Source organism: Chiloscyllium punctatum, chromosome 1 (genome assembly GCF_047496795.1).
Source record: "Chiloscyllium punctatum isolate Juve2018m chromosome 1, sChiPun1.3, whole genome shotgun sequence".
Classification (NCBI taxonomy): Eukaryota; Metazoa; Chordata; class Chondrichthyes; order Orectolobiformes; family Hemiscylliidae; genus Chiloscyllium; species Chiloscyllium punctatum.
In genome coordinates this window covers 136485834-136506432 of record NC_092739.1, presented here as the reverse complement: position 1 = coordinate 136506432, position 20599 = coordinate 136485834, and the positions used below count along the sequence as shown (strand labels likewise).

General features: G+C 42.4%; 1 protein-coding gene across 2 annotated transcripts in view; it reads right to left on the bottom strand.

Moving 5' to 3' along the window:
• pias2 (protein inhibitor of activated STAT, 2) overlaps nucleotides 1–20599 on the bottom strand; it is an 80938-nt gene that overhangs the window by 37261 nt on the left and 23078 nt on the right. For both annotated transcript variants that reach the window (XM_072574972.1, XM_072574978.1), the window contains exons 5-7: nucleotides 20183–20273; nucleotides 18774–18908; nucleotides 8264–8369 (exon numbers count right to left, since the gene is read on the bottom strand). In XM_072574972.1, the coding sequence (XP_072431073.1) occupies nucleotides 8264–8369; nucleotides 18774–18908; nucleotides 20183–20273 (332 nt within the window). The remainder of the gene's footprint in view (nucleotides 1–8263; nucleotides 8370–18773; nucleotides 18909–20182; nucleotides 20274–20599) is intronic.

Sequence of the window (20599 nt, the reverse complement as noted above, 5' to 3'; positions counted from 1 at the left end):
ATGCAACTCCTCCATCCTTTTTACCTCCCTTTCTATCCCACCTGAAGCAGCTATATTGTGAGATATTTAGTTGCCAATCATGCCCTTCCCTCAACCAAGTTTCAGTAATAGCAATAACATCATACTCCCAGGTACTAATCCAAGCCCTACATTCATCTGCTATACCTACTACCCTTCTCGCATTAAAACAAGTGCACCTCAGACTACTATTTATCAACTGCTCCCTGCCTACTCTTCCCTTTAGTCGCATCAACTTCATTATCTGGTTCCTGCAGCTTTTAGTTATTACCTCTTCACCATCCACTAACCTCATTTGGTTCCTTTCCCCCTGCCACATTAGTTTAAACCTTCCCCAGCAGTGTGAGCAAAAGCATCCCCTAGGACATTAGTTCCAGTCCGGCTCAAGTGTAGACCATCTAACTGTAATAGTCCCACCTCCCCCAGAACTGGTCCCAATGTTCCAAAAGTCTGAACCCCTCCCTCCTGCACCATCTCTCAAGTCACTCATTCATCCTGCCTATTCTTTCATTTCTACTAGCATGTGGCAATCGTAGCAATCCTGAGATGTTACCTCTGAGGTCCTACTTTATAAACTCCTTAAATTATGCTTATAGGACTTTATCCTGTTTATTACCTATATCATTGGCGCCTGTGGGCACCACAACAGCTGGCTGTTCACCCTCCCCCTTCAGAATGTCCTACATCCTATCTGAGACATCCCTGACCCATGCACCTGGGAGGTAACACACTATTCAGGAGTTTCATTTTCGACCACAGAACCCCTAACTACTCCCAATACAAGTGAATCCCCTTTGACATAGAACACAGAATGTTACAGCGCAGTACAGGCCCTTTGGCCCTTGATGTTGAACCGACCTGTGAAAATAATCTGATGCCTGTCTAACCTACACCATTCCATTATTATCCATATGTATGTCCAATGCCCATTTAAAACGCCCTTAACATCATTGAGTCTACTATTATTGCAGGCAGGCCGTTCCTCACCCCTAAGTAAAGAAGCTACCCTTAATATCTGTCCTAAACAGGCCCTTCGGCCTCAATTTAAAGCTAAGTCCCCTCGTATTAGCTTTCACCATCTGAGGAAAAAGGGTCTCACTGTCCACCTCATCTAACCACCTGATTGTCGATTAGGTCACCTCTCAACCTTATTCTCACCAACTAAAACACCCTCAGTTCCCTCAGTCTTTCCTTGCAAGACCTTTCTTCCATACCAGGCAACATCCTAGTAAATCTCCTCTGAACCCTTCCCAAAGCTTTCACGTCCTTCCTATAATGCGGTGACCAGAACTGTACACACGGTGGATCAGTGGTTAGCACTGCTGTCTCACAGTGCCAAGGACCTGGCTTCAATTCCAGCTGGGGCAACTGTCCGTGTGGAGTTTGCACATTCTCCCCGTGTCCATGTGGGTTTCTTCCGGGTGTTCCGGTTTCCTCCCACAGTCCAAAGATGTGCAGGTCAGGTGAATTGCCCATGTTAAATTGCTCATAGTGTTAGGTGCATTAGTCAGAGGGGAATGGGTCTGGGTGGGTTACTCTTTGGACTTGTTGGGCCGAAGGGCCCGTTCCCACACTGTAGGCAATCTAATCATACTCCAGGCACGGCCTTACCAGTGTCTTGCACAGCTGAAGCATGACCTCGTGGTTCCGAAACTCAATCCAGCTACCAATAAACACCAATACACCATATGCCTTCTTAATAAGCCTATCAACCTGGTTGGCAACTTACAGGGATTTATGCACCTGGACACCGATCTCTCTGTTCATCTACCCTGCCAAGAATTTTACCATTAGCTCAGTATTCTGCATTCTTGTTACTTCTTTCGAAGTGAACTACCTCACTTTTCTACATTAAACTCCATTTGCTACTTCTCAGCCCAGCTCTGCATCTTATGCCCCTCTGTAACACACAACATCCTTCAGCACTATCCGCAGTTCTGCCTACCTTAGTGTCACCTACAAATTTACTAACCCACCCTTCGATGCACACACCCAGATCATTTATACAACTTACAAACAGTAGTGGCCCCAAAACTGATCCTTGTGGCACACCGGAGGTAACTGAACTCTAGGATGAACATTTCCCATCAACCACCACCCTCTGACTTCTTTCAGGTTTGAAAGAAGTCAGAGGGTGGCGGTTGATGGGAAATGTTCATCCTGGAGTTCAGTTACCAATATCTGATCCAAACTGCTAAATCATCTTCAATCCTGAACTTAATAGCCCAAGTGTGGAACCTTATCAAACACCTTACTGAAGTTCATATACACCACATCAACAGCTTTACCTTCATCCACCCGTTGTCACCATCTCAAAGAACTCAGCAAGGTTAGTTAGGCAGAACCTACCCTTCACAAAACCGTGTTGACCATCCCTAATCAAATTATTTCTTGCTAATGAATCCTATCTCTTATGACCTTTTCCAACACCGTACCCACAACTGAAGTAAGCTCACTGGCCTGCAATTACTAGAGTTCACCTGACTCCCCATCTTAAACAAGGGAACAACATTTGCTGTCCTCAAATCTTCTGGCAATAATCCAGTCGACAATGATGACAGAAAGATCAAAGCCAAAGGCTCTGCAATCTCCTCCCTGACTTCCCAGAGAGTTCAAGGATAAATCCCATTCGGCCCAGGGGTCTGATCTATTTTCAAATCTTCCAAAATTGTTAAAACCTCCTCTTTGTCAACCACAATTCTATCTAATCTAGTAGCCTATATCTCTGTATTCTCACTAACATTGGAAAAGGGCAATGTAAATACTGATGAAAAGTATTCATTAAGCGCTTCTCCTATGTCCTCAGATTCCACACAAAACTTCTCACTCCTGTCTTTGATTGGCCCTAATCTTACTCTAGTCATTCTTTTATTCCTGATGTACCAATAGAAGGCCTTTGGGTTTTCCTATCTGCCAACAACTTCTCATGTCCCCTCCTGGCTCTTCTTAGCTCTCTTTAGATCTTTTCTGGCCAACTTACAACTCTCAAGCCCTCTAACTGAGCCTTCACTCCTCATCTTCACATAAGCCTTCTTCTTTCTCTCGACAAGAGCTTTAACCTCTTTAGTAAACCATGGCTCCCTTTTTCAACAGCTACCTCCCTGCCGGATACATGGCAGACACAGCAAAATTATTTGCTATACTAAGGAACTTTAGAACAAGACAACATAATTTTAAGATAGAACTGGGCTAATTTTCCCCCAATGAGTATAGCAGTTGGGATGTCACATTGCAGCTGTATAGGACATTGGAATACGGTGTTCAATTCTGGTCTCCCTGTTGTAGGAAAAACATTGTTAAATTTGAAAGGGCTCAACAAAGATTGACAAGGATGTTGCTAGGATTGGAGGGTTTGAGTGATAGGGAGTGGCTGAATATGCTGAGGCTAGATTCCCTGGAGCATCACAGGCTGAGGGATAATCTTGTAGATATTTATAAAATAATGAGGGGAGAGGGGTGAATTCCCCAGGGTAGGGGAGTCCAAAACTAGAGTGCATAGGTTTAAGGGAAGGAATTTAAAATGGACCCAAGGGGCAACTTTTTCATGCAGAGTGTGGTACTTGTATGGAATGAGCTGCCTGAGGAAGTTCTGGAGGCTGGTACAATACATCATTTAAATGGCATCTGGATGGGTATAAGAATAAGAAGACTTTAGAACAATATGGGCCAAATGTTGGGACTAGATTAATTTAGGATATCAGGTAGGCATGGACAAGTTGGACCAAAGGGTCTGTCTCCACGCTGTACAACTCTGACTCTAGGATAGGTACATACTTATCAAGGACCCGCAGTAGCTGTTCCTTGAAAAAGCTCCACATTTCAAGGGAGTCCATCCCCGGCAGCTTCCTTCCCCATCCTATGCATCCTAAATCTTGCCTAATCGCATCATAATTGCCTTTACACCAGTTATACCTCTTTCCCTACAGTATATACCTATCTTTGCCTATAGATATTGTAAACATAACCAAATTATCACTATTGCGAAGCTGTTCACCTACCTCCAAATCTAACATTTGGCTGATTTCATTTCCCAGTACCAAATCCAATGAGGCATCGCCCCTTGTTGGCCTGTCTACATACGGTGCCAGAAAGCCCTCCTGCACACATTGAACAAAACCTGACCCATCTAAACTACTTGAACTAAAGAATACCCAATCAATATTGGGGAACTTTAAATCCCCCATAACAATTACCGTTACTCTTGCTTCTATCGAGAATCATCTTTGTTATCCTTTCCTCTACATCCCTGGAACAATTCAGAGGCCAACAGGGTAACCTCTCCTTTCCTGTTTCAAACCAAAGCCCAAACTACCTCAATGGACGAGTCCTCAAACCTTATCTCAACTGTTGTCATACAGTTGATTAACAATGCCACCTTTCTCCCCCCCTCTCTCCTTTTACCATCTTCTCTGCTCTTACTGAAACATCTAAATCCTGGAATCTACAACAACCATTCCTGTTTCTTCTCTAGCCATAAGTCTGAAATGGCCACAACATCGAAATACTAGGCACCAACCCATGCTGCAAGTTCATCCACTTTATTCCAGATGCTCCTGGCAGTGAAGTACACACACTTCAAACCAACATCCCAATTGTCAGTGACCTCTCGCGACCTTGTAAACCTATCCCTGACCTCACTATCCTCAACCTCCTGTACACTGGAACTACAATTTCAGGCTCCCACCCCCCTGCTGCATTCATTTAAATCCTGCCGAAAAGCATTAGCAAATTTCCCCCAGGATATTGGTACCCCTCTGATTCAGGTGAAGACCATCCTGTTTGTACAGGTCCCAACTTCCCCAGAAATAACTCCAATTATCCAAGAATCCAAAACCCTCCCTCCTGCACCATCGTGTTCAGCTCCACACTCTCCCTGTTCCTCGCTTCACTAGCACGTGGCATGGGCAACAAACCAGAAATAACATCTTGTTTGCTTTAGGTCCAAGCTTCCTCCCTAGCTCCCTGAATTTCTGCCTTAGATCCCCACCTTTCTTTTCCACACTGTAGGGAATCTAATCTAATCTGTTTATGTTGTTGGTGCCTATGTGGAGCACGACTTGGAGCTGCTCCCCCTCCTCCTCAAGGATCCCAAAAACACGATCAGAGACATCACGAACCCTGGCACCTTGGAGACAACACACCAATTGTGACTCTCTCTCAACTATAGCCACCCCACCTTCAGCCATCTCCGCCAACAGAATCCAAAACAGTATGCCTGTTTTGAAGAGTGATGACCACAGCGGACACCTGCACCATGTTCCTGCTCACTCTCTGCCTTTTGGTTTCCGTTCCCTTTCTCCCTCAGCAACCTTAATTTGCAGTGTGACCAATTCACTGAATGTGCTATCCATGACCTCCTCAGCGTAGCAGATGCTCTAAAGTGAGTCCATCTGCAGCTCCAGAGCTGTCATGCAGTCTAACAAGAGCTGCAGCTGGACACACCTACTGAACGTGAAGGAGTCAGGGACATCAGCTGTGTCCCTGAGCTCCCACTTAAGCAAGAGGAGCATAATACTGGTCCGAGATCTCCTGCCATATTTACTCTTAAGCTTAATTTAGTCTAAATAATAGATAAATTAAATTTAAAAATTTTTTACCAACCATACTACTTACCAGGACACGATAAAAAAAAGAAAGAAAACCCTTACCTTATCAACAAACCAAGTTTTTTTTAAATCGTTAGAGGAGGAAGGAGGGTGGGAGACACTACATGTGTAGTGCCTCGGGTTTAGTCACTGCTCAAATATATCATTCACTCCCATTCCCAGAGTGCAATTCAATCGCTCCCACTCAGTTCCCCTCTCACTATGGTAAAAACAATGACTGCAGATGCTGGAAACCAGATTCTAGATTAGTGGTATTGGAAGAGCACAGCAGTTCAGGCAGCATCCAAGTAGCTTCGAAATCAACGTTTCGGGCAAACGCCCTTCCTCTCACTATTCCCACTGCTGCTGCAAAATGGAGGCCGCTTCAATGAGCTAAATATTTAATGGTAAATATACCTTTTCAGCAGCCCCCCGGTCATCGCTACCACTGCTCCCATCGCTGCTACATCAGGTGGACTACAGTGGTTCAAGAAAGCAGCTTACCACCATGTTCTCAACTGCAACTACAGGCAGGCAATAAATGTTGACTGCCCAGCAATATCCATGTCCCATGAATGAATAAAAGGAATTTGATTTTATAAACACTACTCTTATTGGGCAGAACAGTGATCAGCAGTGCAAACCGCAGACAGCATTCAGCTTTGGTTGCCCAAGCAATACCAGGCTAGCCACAAGAAAAGGGCCAAAAGAAAAAAGGATATTGCATTAAGTTGCAATTAGATTATAGTCTGGGCTTGAACTGCCATTGTCAACTGAATCACAAACATATTTGTAGGCAACAGTGTAGAAGTTGGGATACCTTTGTTCACAACTACTGAAGGAAAAAATAAATCCTGTAGCAAAGGCTGTGATCCAATTTGAAAAAGAAATAGATAGTCCTGCTGAAAGGTCACAGACCTGAAACATAAAGCTTTGTGCCTCCACAGATGCTGCCAGACTCTGAGTATTTTTAGCATTTCCTATTTAATTTCAGATTTCCACTTATGTGCCAGAACAAGCGCTGCTAAAAATATAGATTCTTTCAGAAGGTGACAGAAATACTAAATGGAAGAAAAGAAGTAGATGAGGTGAGCACGGAATTTCAAAAAGCCCTTGATAAAATATCATTCAAGAAACTACTGAAGACTAAGAACAATAAAATTAAGGGTAGAGTAACAAATTGCACTAAAGGTTGATTAGAACAAAGAAAGCAGCAGCATTTAGGGGCAGTCATTCAGTGGCTTGAACTATGGTCAACTATGCTGAGGCCATGTCAGTTCACTATTATGCCCATAATTTCAAAAAAAGACTCAAGGGAATGACAGCTCAAATTGCAGGAGATCGTGAAGTAAAAGGCATAATAATCAAACCTGAGAATCAATGAAAGGACAACTTGACAGAATGGCAAAATAGACAATGTCAGAGGGAATTCAATAATAATAATGAGGTGGTACATTTTGGCAATAAAATTAAAAATACTTTTAATATGGAAGGGTTAAATGATATGCAACAGCAGAGAGTTTGAGGTTTAGTTCAGGTGGGCAAGTTATTAAATCACAACAGCTTAAGTCTATAAGCCCTTAAACAAACAAATAGAACACTGAGTTTTATGGTAAAACCTGAAAGGCATGATGGGAATCTCCATCATACTTGGAATACTGTGTAAAAACAGAACTACCAATGCTGAAAATCTGAAACAAAGATAGAAATTACTGGAGAAACTCTACAGGTCTTCAGCATCTATGGAGAGAAACCAGAGTGAACATTTCAGGTCTAGTGATCATAAATGGCAGAGCAGGTTCGAAGGGCTGAATGGCCTTTTCCTGCTTCTATATTTCACTTATTTTCTATGTTTTCTTCCTAAGGCCATTATTGGAACCCTGTATGCAAACAATAGGAGGGATGATACAATGATAATTCATTGAGGGCATTCATAATTACCAAAGATAATGAGGCAAAATTTCCCATCATCATAGAAATTGACAGCACGAGGTAATTGAGCACATTAGGCTGTTTCATTTTGTGTGTCTTGGCCTATAGCTTTGTAGACTGTTGCACTTCAAGTACACATCAGAGTACTCTTCAAATAGTCAGAAGACCATCTTTATCATTCTTTTAGGCTTTCAGTTCCGGAATCCAACCATTCTCTGGATGAATAGATCTCCACGCAAATTTCCTCTAAATCTTCCACCTCAATCTAAATCTAAACCCCTCAATCAAAACAAATAAGAACCTCCCTGTAGTCTACCCTCAATTTTATACAGTTCAAGTTTCCCCTTGGCCTCCTGTTGCAAAAACAACCTTGTCTATCCAAACTTACCTCGTCTTTTAAACTGTTTTCATCAGAACTTGATAATAGACATATTTAAAATTATGAAGAAATGGAACAAAGTTAGAAATAGACCATAGTTAAGGAACCTAGAAAAGCTTAAAGTTGTATAAGCTATTCACAGCTTATGATGTATTACCGAAAAACAAATATACATTGACATTTTCACAAGCTTTTAACCCTGCTAAGCTCATCAGCTCAAATGATCTTCAATGTTATTGCTCACATGATAAAGGAGTTGTTCCAGAGCTGAATAATCAAAATTAATTTTCTCTCAATCAAACACACAAAAATGACATCAACCCAAAAAATGTATTAGTATTCAACTTACTAAGTGCTCTGGAATGGTCAGAATTCCTAATGCCTTTGTTCCGCAGTCTCTGCAGTAATACAGCAGATGTCAGTTGCTTCACCAAGAATACAGACACGGAATAATTCTAGAAAACAAAAGATATAGATTTGCTTCACAAATTTACTTTTAAGTTCAGGAGTTGGATTAGTATGAAAAGTGGTAACGCACATGTGCAAGTTATCAATTATGTAAGACACTGATACGTTGTACTATGTATACGCACAGCAATTCAAATCCATAACTATTTACTCAGTTGCTGCAGTAAGGTAATCTTGGCTATTGTCATCACAAATTGCAAAAAGACAACAGTGACATACACAGGGAAGATTTAAATTGCCACAAAGAAAAAAAGTTCTCTTTTAAGAGTAGCTTGCAATAGTGCCTTTAAGGGCTATTTTTAAAAAAAAGTTGATTGTAGCAATGTATTACAGCTTGAGATGCAGTTAAAAGGTCCTACTTAACACACCTAAATCTGCTCCCCCTTATTTTGAAGCTATGGCCCATGTTCTCATTTCACCCGTCAGTGGAAATAACCTCCCGGTTTCTACCTTTTCCCTACCCTTGCACAGTGCCCTCAAATGCCACAACTGAATTAGGGCAACACAATGGCACTGCTTCTTCAGTGCCAGGGACCTAGGTTTGATTCTAATCCTCACTAATGATTTGGAGATGCCGGTGTTGGACTGGGGTATACAAAGTTAAAAATCACACAACACTCAAATCGCTCCGAAAGCTAGTGTGCCTCCAATTAAACCTGTTAGACTATAACCTGGCGTTGTGTGATTTTTAATCCTCACTATGTCTGCGTGGGCTTCCTCTGGGTGCTCCGGTTTCCTCCCACAGTCCAAAGATGTGCAGGTTAGGTGGACTGGCCATGCTAAATTGCCCATAGTGTCTAGGAATATGCAGACTACATTGATTAGCCATGGGAAGTGTGGGGTTACAGGGATAGGGTAGGTGGTGGGTCTAGGCGAGATACTTTTGGGAGGATTGGTGCAAACTTGATGGGCAGAATGACCTGCTTCTACACTATAGGGAATTTATGAGTCCTCCTCCAAGCAGCACATTCCAGACCTGAACCACTTATGCGAAAAAATGCAACCCCCAGTGTCTCCAAAACATCTGGAAAATTCAATCACCAGAGCAAAAAAAAAATCAGAGAACAGTAATCTCAATACTGTCTTCAAGATGTTTTTCCAATCAAAGGCTGGTTTCCTCATGTTTGATGTTAATAAGCTCATAACAAGCCTATCAACAGATGTGGGAGAGTGCCAGCTGTGATTGTAGTAGCACAAAGAAGGTGAATGCAGCAGCAAGGTTGATAGGAAGTGAGGGTTACCACGATAAGTGGAGAAGAACTGTTTGCAAGGGTGGCTGACCCCAGGAGATGATACTGTCAGGCCAGGGCTGGGGAGTGGATTAGTGAAGCTGGAAAGAGGAGTGAGGAGTGTGTGTGTATGGAGAGTAGTTTCAGTCTTTCAACAATGGAATATTTACCTAACTGGGAACCAGGAAATCATGTAAATTATTGTACAGTGTGTACCTCAAGGTTGCAGAAGTTCAGAAGCTACTAAATAAGGAAAATTACAGTGGATGCTGCTTTAATGTACAATGTACATTGGATAATTTAACACCAGTTTTATTTCATAAGGATTTGCATTGATGTGCTAGCACATCTGAAACATTTTATGTATTGTAAATCATTTGAAGCACAGTGATGTTTACAGATTCAACCCATTACTTGCTCCAATTTAACTGCTACTATGCCCAGGAAATTGATTGTTGTGGCCTTAGGTTTAATGGAACAGTGATGATTGTTGACCATAGTGATGGATTATTCAATTGAACCAAGGGATACTAATATCCTGGGTGGGAAATTTATTAGTGCTATACGGGTGGGTTTAAACTAGCTCAGCAGGGGGAACCTGTGGTGTAGTTCCAGTGCATAGGAGGATGTGAGTAGGGAGAACATGGACAGGATTTCACAGTCACAGGAGTATGCTGGCAGACAGCAAGCTGGTTTGAACTGTGTCTACTTCAACTCCAGGAGGATCCGGAATAAGGTAGGTGAGTTTGCAGCATGGATAAGTACCTGGGACTTCGATGTTGTAGCCATTTCGGAGACATGGATAGAGCAGGCTCAGGAATGAATGTTGCAGGTTCCAGGGTTTAAATCTTTCATTAAGATCAGGGAAGGTGTAGCCTTGTTAGTCAAGGATATTATAACGGTGGCTGAAAGAACTTCTGACTAGGATTCGTCTACTGAGATGGTATAGGCTGAGATTAGAAACAGGAGGAGAGGTCACACTGCTGGGAGTTTTCTTTTTATATAGGCCCTTCGCAAAGTTCCAGGGATGTGGAGGAAGGGATTGGCAAAATGATTCTAGGTAGGAGTGAAAGGTACAGGGTGGTCATTATGGGGAACTTTAACTTCTCCAACATTGAATGGAAAGGATATAACTCTAGTGCGTTGGATGGATCAGTTTTTGTCCAATGTGTGCAGGAGGGAATTTCCTGACACAGTATGTCGAAGGGCCGATAACAGGGGAGACCACACTGGATCTCGTACTTGGTAATGAGCCAAACCAGGTGTTTGATTTTGTGGCAGCTGAGCACTTTGGACAGTGTGACCATAATTCAATTAAGTTTAGTTTAGCAATGGAAAGGGATAGGTACATGCCACAGGGCAAGAGTTATCGATGGGGGAAGGGCAATTATAATGCGATTAGACAAGACTTAGGAGGCATAGAATGAGGTAGCAAAATACAGGGGATGGGGACAATCGAAATGTGAAGCTGGTTTAAGGAACAGATATTGCATCTCCTTAATAGGTATGTCTCTGTCAGGCAGGGAGGAAGTGTTAAGGTAAGGGAACTGTGGTTTACTCAAGAAATTGTATCTCTTGTTAAGAGGAAGAGGGAGGCGCCCATGTGACATTGAGACGAGAAGGTTCAGATGAGGCAATAGAGAGTTATAGATTAGCTAGGAAGGATTTAAAGAGAGAGTTAAGAAGAGCAAGAGGGGACATGAGCAGTCTTTACCAGGTAGAATAAAGGAGAACCCTAAAGTTTTCTATAGGTATGGGAGGAATAAAAGGATGACTAGAGTAGGAATAGTGCCTGTCAAAGAATTGGGAAGTTGTGTGTGGACCCTGTGGAGATTGGAGAGGTGCGAAACTAATATTTCTCATCTGCTTTCACTGAGGAAAAGGAGAATATTGTAGAGGAGAAGAGTGAGATACGGGCTATTAGATTAGAAAGGGTTGAGGTTAATAAGGAGGAGGTGTTATCAATTCTAGAATGTGAGAAAGCAGATAACTCCCAACCGGCCCAGGGACTTATCAGAGGGTTTTCTGGGAAGTTAGGGCAGAGCCTTTGGCCTTGATCTTTGAGTCATCATTGTCTACAGGTTTAGTACCAGAGGACTGGAGGATTACAAATGTTGTGCCCTTGTTCAAGAGCAGTAGAGACTACCCAGGTAATTATAGACCAGTGAGCCTTACGTCTGTTATAGGAAAAGTTTTGGAAAGGATTATAAGAGATAAGATTTATCAGCTACCAAGCAACAATTTGATTGGAAATAGTCAACATGGTTTCGTCAAGGGCAGGATGTGTAACACAAACCTCATTGAGTTGGCCAAAAATGTGGATGAGGGTAAGGCAGTTGATGTGGTATACATGGACTTCAGTAAAGCCTTTGATAAGGTTCCACATGGTAGGCTATTGGAGAAAATGCAGAGGTATGGGATTGAGGGTGATTTAGCAATTTGGATTTTAAACTGGCTTTCTGTAAGAAAGCACCAAGTGGTGTACTACAAGGTATTGTTTTGGGACCACTGCTGTTTGTCATTTACATAAATGACTTGGACGCAGGCATAGGTGGATGGGTTAGTAAGTTTGCAGATGACACTAAAGTCGGTGGAGTGGTGGACAGTGTGGAAGAATGTTACAGGTTGCATGGGGACTTGGATAAACTGCAGAATTGGGCTGAGAGGTGGCAAATGGAGTTCAATGCAAATAAATGAGAGGTAATGCACTTTGGGAAGAATAATAGGAAGGCAGAATACTGGGTCAATGGAAAGATTCTTGGTAGTGTGGATGTGCACAGGGATCTTGGTGTCCATAAACATAGATCCCTGAAAGTTGCCACCCAGGTTGATTCTGCTGTTAAGGCTGCATACTAGTGTGTTAGGTTTTATTGTTGGAAGGATTGAGTTCCCGAGCAATGACGTCATGCTGCAATTGTACAAAATGCTAGTGCGGCCTTGCTTGGAATATTGTCTAGAATTCTGGTCGTCCCATTTTCGGAAGGATGTGGAAGCAGAGGAGATTTACCAAGATCTTGCCTGGTCTGGAGGGAAGGTATTATGGGGAAGGCTGATGGACTTGGGTCTGTTCTCATTGGAGAGAAGGTGGTTAAGAGGAGATTTGACAGACATAAAAGATAATCAAAGGATTAGATAGTGTGGACAGTGAGAGTCTTTTTCCTAGGATGATAATGTCAGCTTGTACGAGGGGGCATAGCTGCAAATCGAGGGGTGATAGATTTAAGACAGATGTCAGAGGCAGATTCTTTCCTCAGAGTGGTAAGGGTGTGGAATGCCCTGCCTGCCAAGGTAGTTAACTCAGCCACATTAGGGGCATTTTAACAGTCCTTGGATAAGCATATGGACGATGATGGGATAATGTGGGGGATAGGCTTAGATTAGTTCACAGGTCGGCACAAAGTGCCTGTTCTGCGCTATATTGTTCTATGTTCTATATTCTAATCTTGCTTCTCAGAGTGTCCAAATACTCAACAGAATAATATACTGGACACACTTATTACAAGTGCATCAGCTGATAAAGTTGCCAAAGCCCTACTGGACCATAGGGCTGCTCTATCATGAGACAGCGAGAGTGAAAGCAAGGATTGACAGCAGTTTAACCAAAGAACCACAATGCCTTCCATGAGAGAGTTGGAAAGGAGTTTCCAAGTTCTGAAAAAATGTCACTGTACTTGAAATGCTAACTCTACTTTCTCTTCACAAAAGCTACCAGATCTGAATTCCTCCAGCAATTTCTGCTTTTGTTTCAAATCTTCAGCATCCGCAGTTCTTTGTTTTATTTTAAACTGGTTGCTAGTGTTATTCAAACACTTAATTATTCAGCAATTGCTGCCCAACTGACATTTACATTTAATAGCAGGCACTTTCTTTTGCATTGAGTACACAGTTTGTACTTTGCTTCTTATTATTATACTTTGAGCTCTGACAATGGTTTAAACAGTTATGACCTGACAGCAAGGTTGTCACCACTACATTATAACAATGTCCAAGATACATTCTTAGAAAAATAGAAACAGAAAACAGGAGCAAGAGTGGGCCATTCAACCCATCAAGCTCATAAGACCATAAGACATAGGAGTGGAAGTAAGGCCATTCGGCCCATCGAGTCCACTCCGCCATTCAATCATGGCTGATGCGCATTTCAGCTCCACTTGCCAGCGTTCTCCCCATAGCCCTTAATTCCTCTAGACAACAAGAACCTATCAATCTCGGCCTTGAAGACATTTAGCGTCCCGGCTTCCACTGCACGCCGTGGCAATGAATTCCACAGGCCCACCACTCTCTGGCTGAAGAAATGTCTCCGCATTTCCGTTCTGAAATGACCCCCTCTAATTCTAAGGCTGTGTCCACGGGTCCTAGTCTCCTCGCCTAACAGAAACAATTTTCTAGCATCCACCTTTTCAAAGCCATGTATTATTTTGTACGTCTCTATTAGATCTCCCCTTAATCTTCTAAACTCCAACGAATACAATCCCAGTATCCTCAGCCGTTCCTCATATGCTAGACCTGTCATTCCAGGGATCATCCGTGTGAATCTCCGCTGGACACATTCCAGTGCCAGTATGTCCTTCCTGAGGTGTGGGGACCAAAACTGGACACAGTACTCCAAATGGGGCCTAACCAGAGCTTTATAAAGTCTTAGTAGTACATCTCTGCTTTTATATTCCAACCCTCTTGAGATAAGAGACAACATTGCATTCGCTTTCTTAATCACAGACTCAACCTGCATGTTTACCTTTAGAGAATCCTCGACTAGCACTCCCAGATCCCTTTGTGCTTTGGCTTTATTAAGTTTCTCACCATTTAGAAAGTAGTCCATTCCTATGTTCTTTTTGCCAAAGTGCAAGACCTCACACTTGCTCACGTTAAATTCCATCAGCCATTTCCTGGACCACTCTCCCATACTGTCTAGATCCTTCTGTAGCCTCCCCACTTCCTCAGTACTACCTGCCTGTCTACCTAACTTTGTATCATCGGCAAACTTCGCTAGAACGCCCCCGGTTCCCTCATCCAAATCATTAATATATAATGCGAACAGCTGTGGCCCCAGCACCGAACCCTGCGGGACACCGCTCGTCACCGGCTGCCATTCTGAAAAAGAACCTTTTATCCCAACTCTCTGCCTTCTGTTAGATAGCCAATCCTCAATCCATCCCAGCAGCTCACCTCGAACACCATGGGCCCTCACCTTGCTCAGCAGTCTCCCGTGTGGCACCTTATCAAAGGCCTTTTGAAAGTCCAGATAGACCACATCCACTGGGTTCCCCTGGTCTAACCTACTTGTTACCTCTTCAAAAAATTCCAACAGGTTTGTCAGGCATGACCTCCCTTTACTAAATCCATGTTGACTTGTTCTAATCAGACTCTGCTCTTCCAAGAATTTAGAAACCTCATCCTTAATGATGGATTCTAGAATTTTACCAACAACCGAGGTTAAGCTGATTGGCCTATAATTTTCCATCTTTTGCCTTGATCCTTTCTTGAACAAGGGGGTTACTACAGCCATCTTCCAATCGTCCGGGACCTTTCCTGACTCCAGTGACTCTTGAAAGATCTCAACCAATGCCTCTGCTATTTCCTCAGCAACCTCTCTCAGAACTCTAGGGTGTATCCCATCGGGGCCAGGAGATTTATCAATTATAAGACTTTTTAACTTTTCTAGCACTATCTCTTTCGTAATGGCAACCATACTCAACTCAGCCCCATGACACCCTTTAATTTTTGGGATATGACTCCTGTCTTCCACTGTGAAAACTGACGCAAAGTACTTGTTAAGTTCTCCTGCTATTTCCTTATCTCCCATCACTAGGCTCCCTGCATCAGTTTGAAGTGGCCCAATGTCTACTTTTGCCTGTCGTTTGTTTCTTATGTACTGAACGAAACTTTTACTATTATTTCTAATATTACTGGCTAGCCTACCTTCATATTTGATCCTCTCATTTCTTATTACACTCTTTGTTATCCTCTGTTTGCTTTTGTATCCTTCCCAATCTTCTGATTTCCCACTGTTCTTAGCCACTTTATAGGATCTCTCTTTTTCTTTAATACATTTCCTGACTTCCTTTGTCAGCCAAGGTTGTCTAATCCCTCCCCGGTTAATCTTTCTTTTCTTGGGAATGAACCTCTGTACAGTGTCCTCAATTATACCTACAAACTCCTGCCATTTTTGCTCTAGTGTCTTCCCGGTTAGCCTCTGCTTCCAGTCTATTTTAGTCAGTTCCTCTCTCATGCCCTCATAATTACCTTTATTCAACTGTAACACCATTACATCAGATTTTGCCTTCTCCCTTTCAAACTCCAGACTGAACTCTACCATATTATGGTCGCTACTTCCTAAGGGTTCCCTTACTTTAAGATCTTTTAGAGTCTGGTTCATTGCAAAGCACTAGGTCCAGAATAGCCTGCTCTCTTGTGGGCTCCATGACTAGCTGTTCCAAAAAGCCATCCTGTAAGCATTCCATGAATTCCCTTTCTTTAGATCCACTAGCAACATTATTTACCCAGTCCACCTGCATATTGAAGTCACCCATGATCAATGTAACCTTGCCTTTCTGACATGCCTTCTCTATTTCCCGGTACATGTTGCGTCCCTGGTCCTGACCACTGTTAGGAGGTCTGTACACAACTCCAATTATGGTTTTTTTGCCTTTGTGGTTCCTCAATTCCACCCACACAGACTCCACATCATCCGACGCTATGTCATTCAATACCATAGATTTAATTTTGTTCTTAACTAACAAGGCAACCCCACCCCCTCTGCCCACCTCTCTGTCTTTTCGATAAGTCGAAAAACCATGGAGGTTTAACTGCCAGTCCTGACCCCCCTGTAACCAAGTCTCTGTGATGCCTACTACATCATAATCATTCACTATTATCTGTGCCATTAATTCATCGGCTTTGTTATGAATGCTACGAGCATTCAGGTAAAGTGCCTTAATGCTAACTTCCTTATTAGAGATGTTGTAAGTCATATGTCCTAAGTTATCCTTGCTTTTTTCTGCATTCTCAGTCTGCCTCAATTTTAAATCCGCCTGGAAACATGCTATCCTGCTGCTTATCTTTCCATTTACCTCCATACTCCCTGTCGCTTTCACTTTCCCTTCCCCCCAACTCAGAAGTTTAAAGTCCTACTGACCACCCTATTTATCCTCTTCGCCAGAACATTGGTACCTGATCGGTTCAGGTGGAGACCGTCCCAACGGTACAGATCCCCCCTGTTCCAAAACTGATGCCAATGCCCCATGAAGTGGAATCCCTCTTTCCCACACCAATCCCTTAGCCACGTGTTTACTTGCCTAATTTTCTTGTCCCTATGCCAATTGGCACGTGGCTCGGGCAGTAATCCGGAGATTATGACCCTTGAGGACCTGTGCTTCAATTTCCTGCCTAGTGCTTCGTAATGCCCAAACAGGTCCTCCACCCTAGTCTTGCCTATGTTGTTGGTACCAACGTGGACCACAACAACTGGATCCTCCCCCTCCCGCTCCAATATCCTTTCAAGCCGGTCAGAGATGTCTCGCACCCTGGCACCGGGCAGGCAACACACCATGCGAGACTCCCGATCCGGCTTGCAAAGGATACTATCTGTCCCCCTATTCAATAGCTCACTCCACTATTCAACATGAACATGGCCAATCGTCTAACTCAAAGCAATGCTCTTGCTCTCACCCACACCCCTTTAAGCTTTGAACTCCAGAAATCTATTTCTCTTAAATATATTTAGTGATATTGACTCCATAGTCTTCTGTGCAACAGAATTCCACAGATGAAGAGATTTCTCATCAATGGAAAATCACCGACTGCACATCCTGAGACAGTGACTTCTTGTTCAGAGATCCCCTCTCATTCCTCTAACCTCCATTGAAGTGACCCAATCTCTGCCCATACATCTGCCTTTCAAGCAATCATTTGGTGAATCAAAATGGCAAGATGGTGCTAGACCGTGGCAATTCTTTGCATCTGTCCCCAGAAGATCATCTCCTTCCATGTTTTACAATTGTTCTACTCTTGTAAATCTCAACTTTAATACCAAAAAGTGGTGCTGGAAAAGCACAGCCAGTCAGGCAGCATCTGAGTATAAGCTCTTCATTGTTCTGCTCCTCAGATGCTGCCTGACCAGCTGGTTTTCCAGCACTACATTTTTGACTTTGATCTTCAGCATCTGCAGTCCTCACTTTCTCCTAAATCTCAATTTTAAGTCTGATAAATAACAACCATGACCATCTTCTTATGTGCCAGGGTATGACTCCAACCAGCAGAGTGTTCTCCCTGTGAAGCCAAGTGATTCAAATTTTGCAAGGGCTTCTTGTTGCCATATTCTATCAAATGCAGCCTTGACATCAAGGGCTGCACTCTCACCTCACCAATACTCCTTGGGGCAACATTTTGATTTTATGGGGTTATTATTTTCATTCTCTATAACTAACTTATTAGGTGACATAGTCAGTTAATAAATATATATTTCATATTTGAACTGAAATTTGGGATATTTGGACACTCGGTTGAAATTAGAAGAGCTCATCAGTATCCAAAACCTCCATTAAACTTAAATCCACCATACACAAGGAAGCCAATTTTTTTTAATGCAGCATTTGAATTGAAACAAGACAAGAAATAGTTAGCGATATAAGATTTTAAAATAATTGACACTTCTAAACACATTCCATACATTAGCGAGGTCACAGCTAATATGCTTCCAACATATATTCATTAAACTGATCAAAACAAACCTGAGGGACTGAAAAGTTTAGGGACAGCCTGGTTGAATTCAAATTCAAATTCAACAACTGAAACAGTGGTCATTATAAGAGCATCCACCACATTTTTCCCCATTTCATAGCACCTGAATATATGCAACCCAAAGCTAGCAATTCCACATTCATTTTCAAGGTGCACGCTGCCATAACAATTTCAAGTTTCTCTGGTCCCTAGTTTGCTGCAAATTACTTCCTGGACATATTTTAAACTCTTCTTTCTCCTTTGCAGCTGTTCTTTCCAACTCAACCTCTTTTTATATCTTCCTACTTACTGCTTCTCTTTCTTAGTGCTTTCCTCTCCCCACTCACCACCTCCAGCCTCTTACTCCTGCCTTGTATCTTTTAAAATAGGCCACCAGTACCCTTATGTAAGGCACAGTTTTAAATGTTAGCAGAAGTTACTTACTCTTCCCATTTCTGGTGCCCAAGAAACTGAAATTTGATTGGGTACAGCCGATGAGAGTCTAACTTGCGATGTGATGTTTAAAGGCCGACCAGGTCGCTTCTGCTCAACACCGTTTTTAGGTGGCGGCGTAAACCCCTGAAAATTAAAATTAAAAATAATGATCATGAAGGAAGGTAATGGGACATGAATTTGAATCCCACCCAAGTAGATAATGAAATTTGTATTCAACAAAATCTTTAATGTTAAAAAAATTGCTAGTCAAGCGGTGAGCACAAAACCAATGTCATTTGTCATAAAAGCACATCGTTCATTAATGCTCTTTAGGAACAGTAATCGGCCATCATCACCTAGTCTGGCCTATGTGTTAACTCCAGTTCCAGACACAAATCTTAGCTGGACTTATACACCTAACTGTAAGGCCCTAGGGAGTGTTGCTGAACAAAGAGACCTTGGAGATAGGATAGTGAAGGCGGCGTTTGGTATGCTTTCCTTTATTGGTCAGAGGATTGAGTACAGGAGTTGAGGTCATGTTGCGGCTGTACAGGACATTAGTTAGGCCACTGTTGGAATATTGCATGCAATTCTGGTCTCCTTCCTGCCGAAAAGATGTTGTGAAACTTGAAAGGGTTCAGAAAAGATTTACAAGGATGCTGCCAGGGTTGGAGAATTTGAGCTATAGGGACAGGCTGAACAGGCTGGGGCTGTTTTCCCTGGAGTGTTGGATGCTGAGGGGTGACCTTATAGAGGTTTACAAAATTATGCGGGGCATGGATAGGGTAAATAGATAAAGGCTTTTCCCTGGGGTGGGGGAGTCCAGAAGTAGAGGGCATAGGTTTAGGTGAGAGGGGAAAGATATAAAAGAGACCTACGGGGCAACTTTTTCCACGCAGAGGGTGGTTTGTGTATGGAATGAGCTGCCAGAGGAAGTGGTGGAGGCTGGTACAATTGTACCATTTAAGAGGCATTTGGATAGGTATTTGAATAGGAAGGGTTTGGAGGGATATGGGCCAGGTGCTGGCAGGTGAGACTAGATTGGGTTGGGATATCTGGTCGGCATGGACAGGTTGGACCGAAGAGTCTGTTTCCATGCTGTACATCTCTATGACTCTATGTGGTTGACTCTTAAGGCTTCTGAAATGATCAACAGAGTCAATCAATTCCAGTTGCAAGATAATAAATGCTGGCCTTACCAATAAAAGAAGATGAACATGTACTTAGCATTCTTCCCAAGGCAAGTCCTTCAAATAAACAATGCAGGCAATAGTTCTGCAAGATTCATTTAATTCAGATGCTCAATAAATAAAACATTCCACTTCCCAAGTATTGACAGATTTCCTCTGACCAGCAAATTTCCCTCTTAAATAAACCCCTCCCCTCAACCCCCAAATCTTTTAAAAATATAAACTTACCGGTAGCGGATAAAGTTTTCCATTTACTTTTATACATAAATTATTAGGATAATTGTCTTCCTGCGGACAGCTCGTCTCTGCGAGACAAAACCTGAAATAATACGATTGGGCAACTGGATTAGCAATTGCTCTGGTAAGAATTCTGAAGAAACAAAATTCCTCTTTTAAGAAACAGTAAATGCCAACTTGGTCAAATCCACTTATCAGATTTAGGGCTATGTCCAAAACTAACAATATTAATAACTTGCATTTACAGAAAAATATTCTAAGTTTTAAAAAGTTGTCCCAAGAATATCTTGAGATATCAATTTAGAAAAACAAAATCTAGAATTAAAATTCAATATAGCATATTGAATAAAAGGATAGAACTACTGAACATATTAACTATCTTGGAAGGCTTAAAATACAGAGTTATGA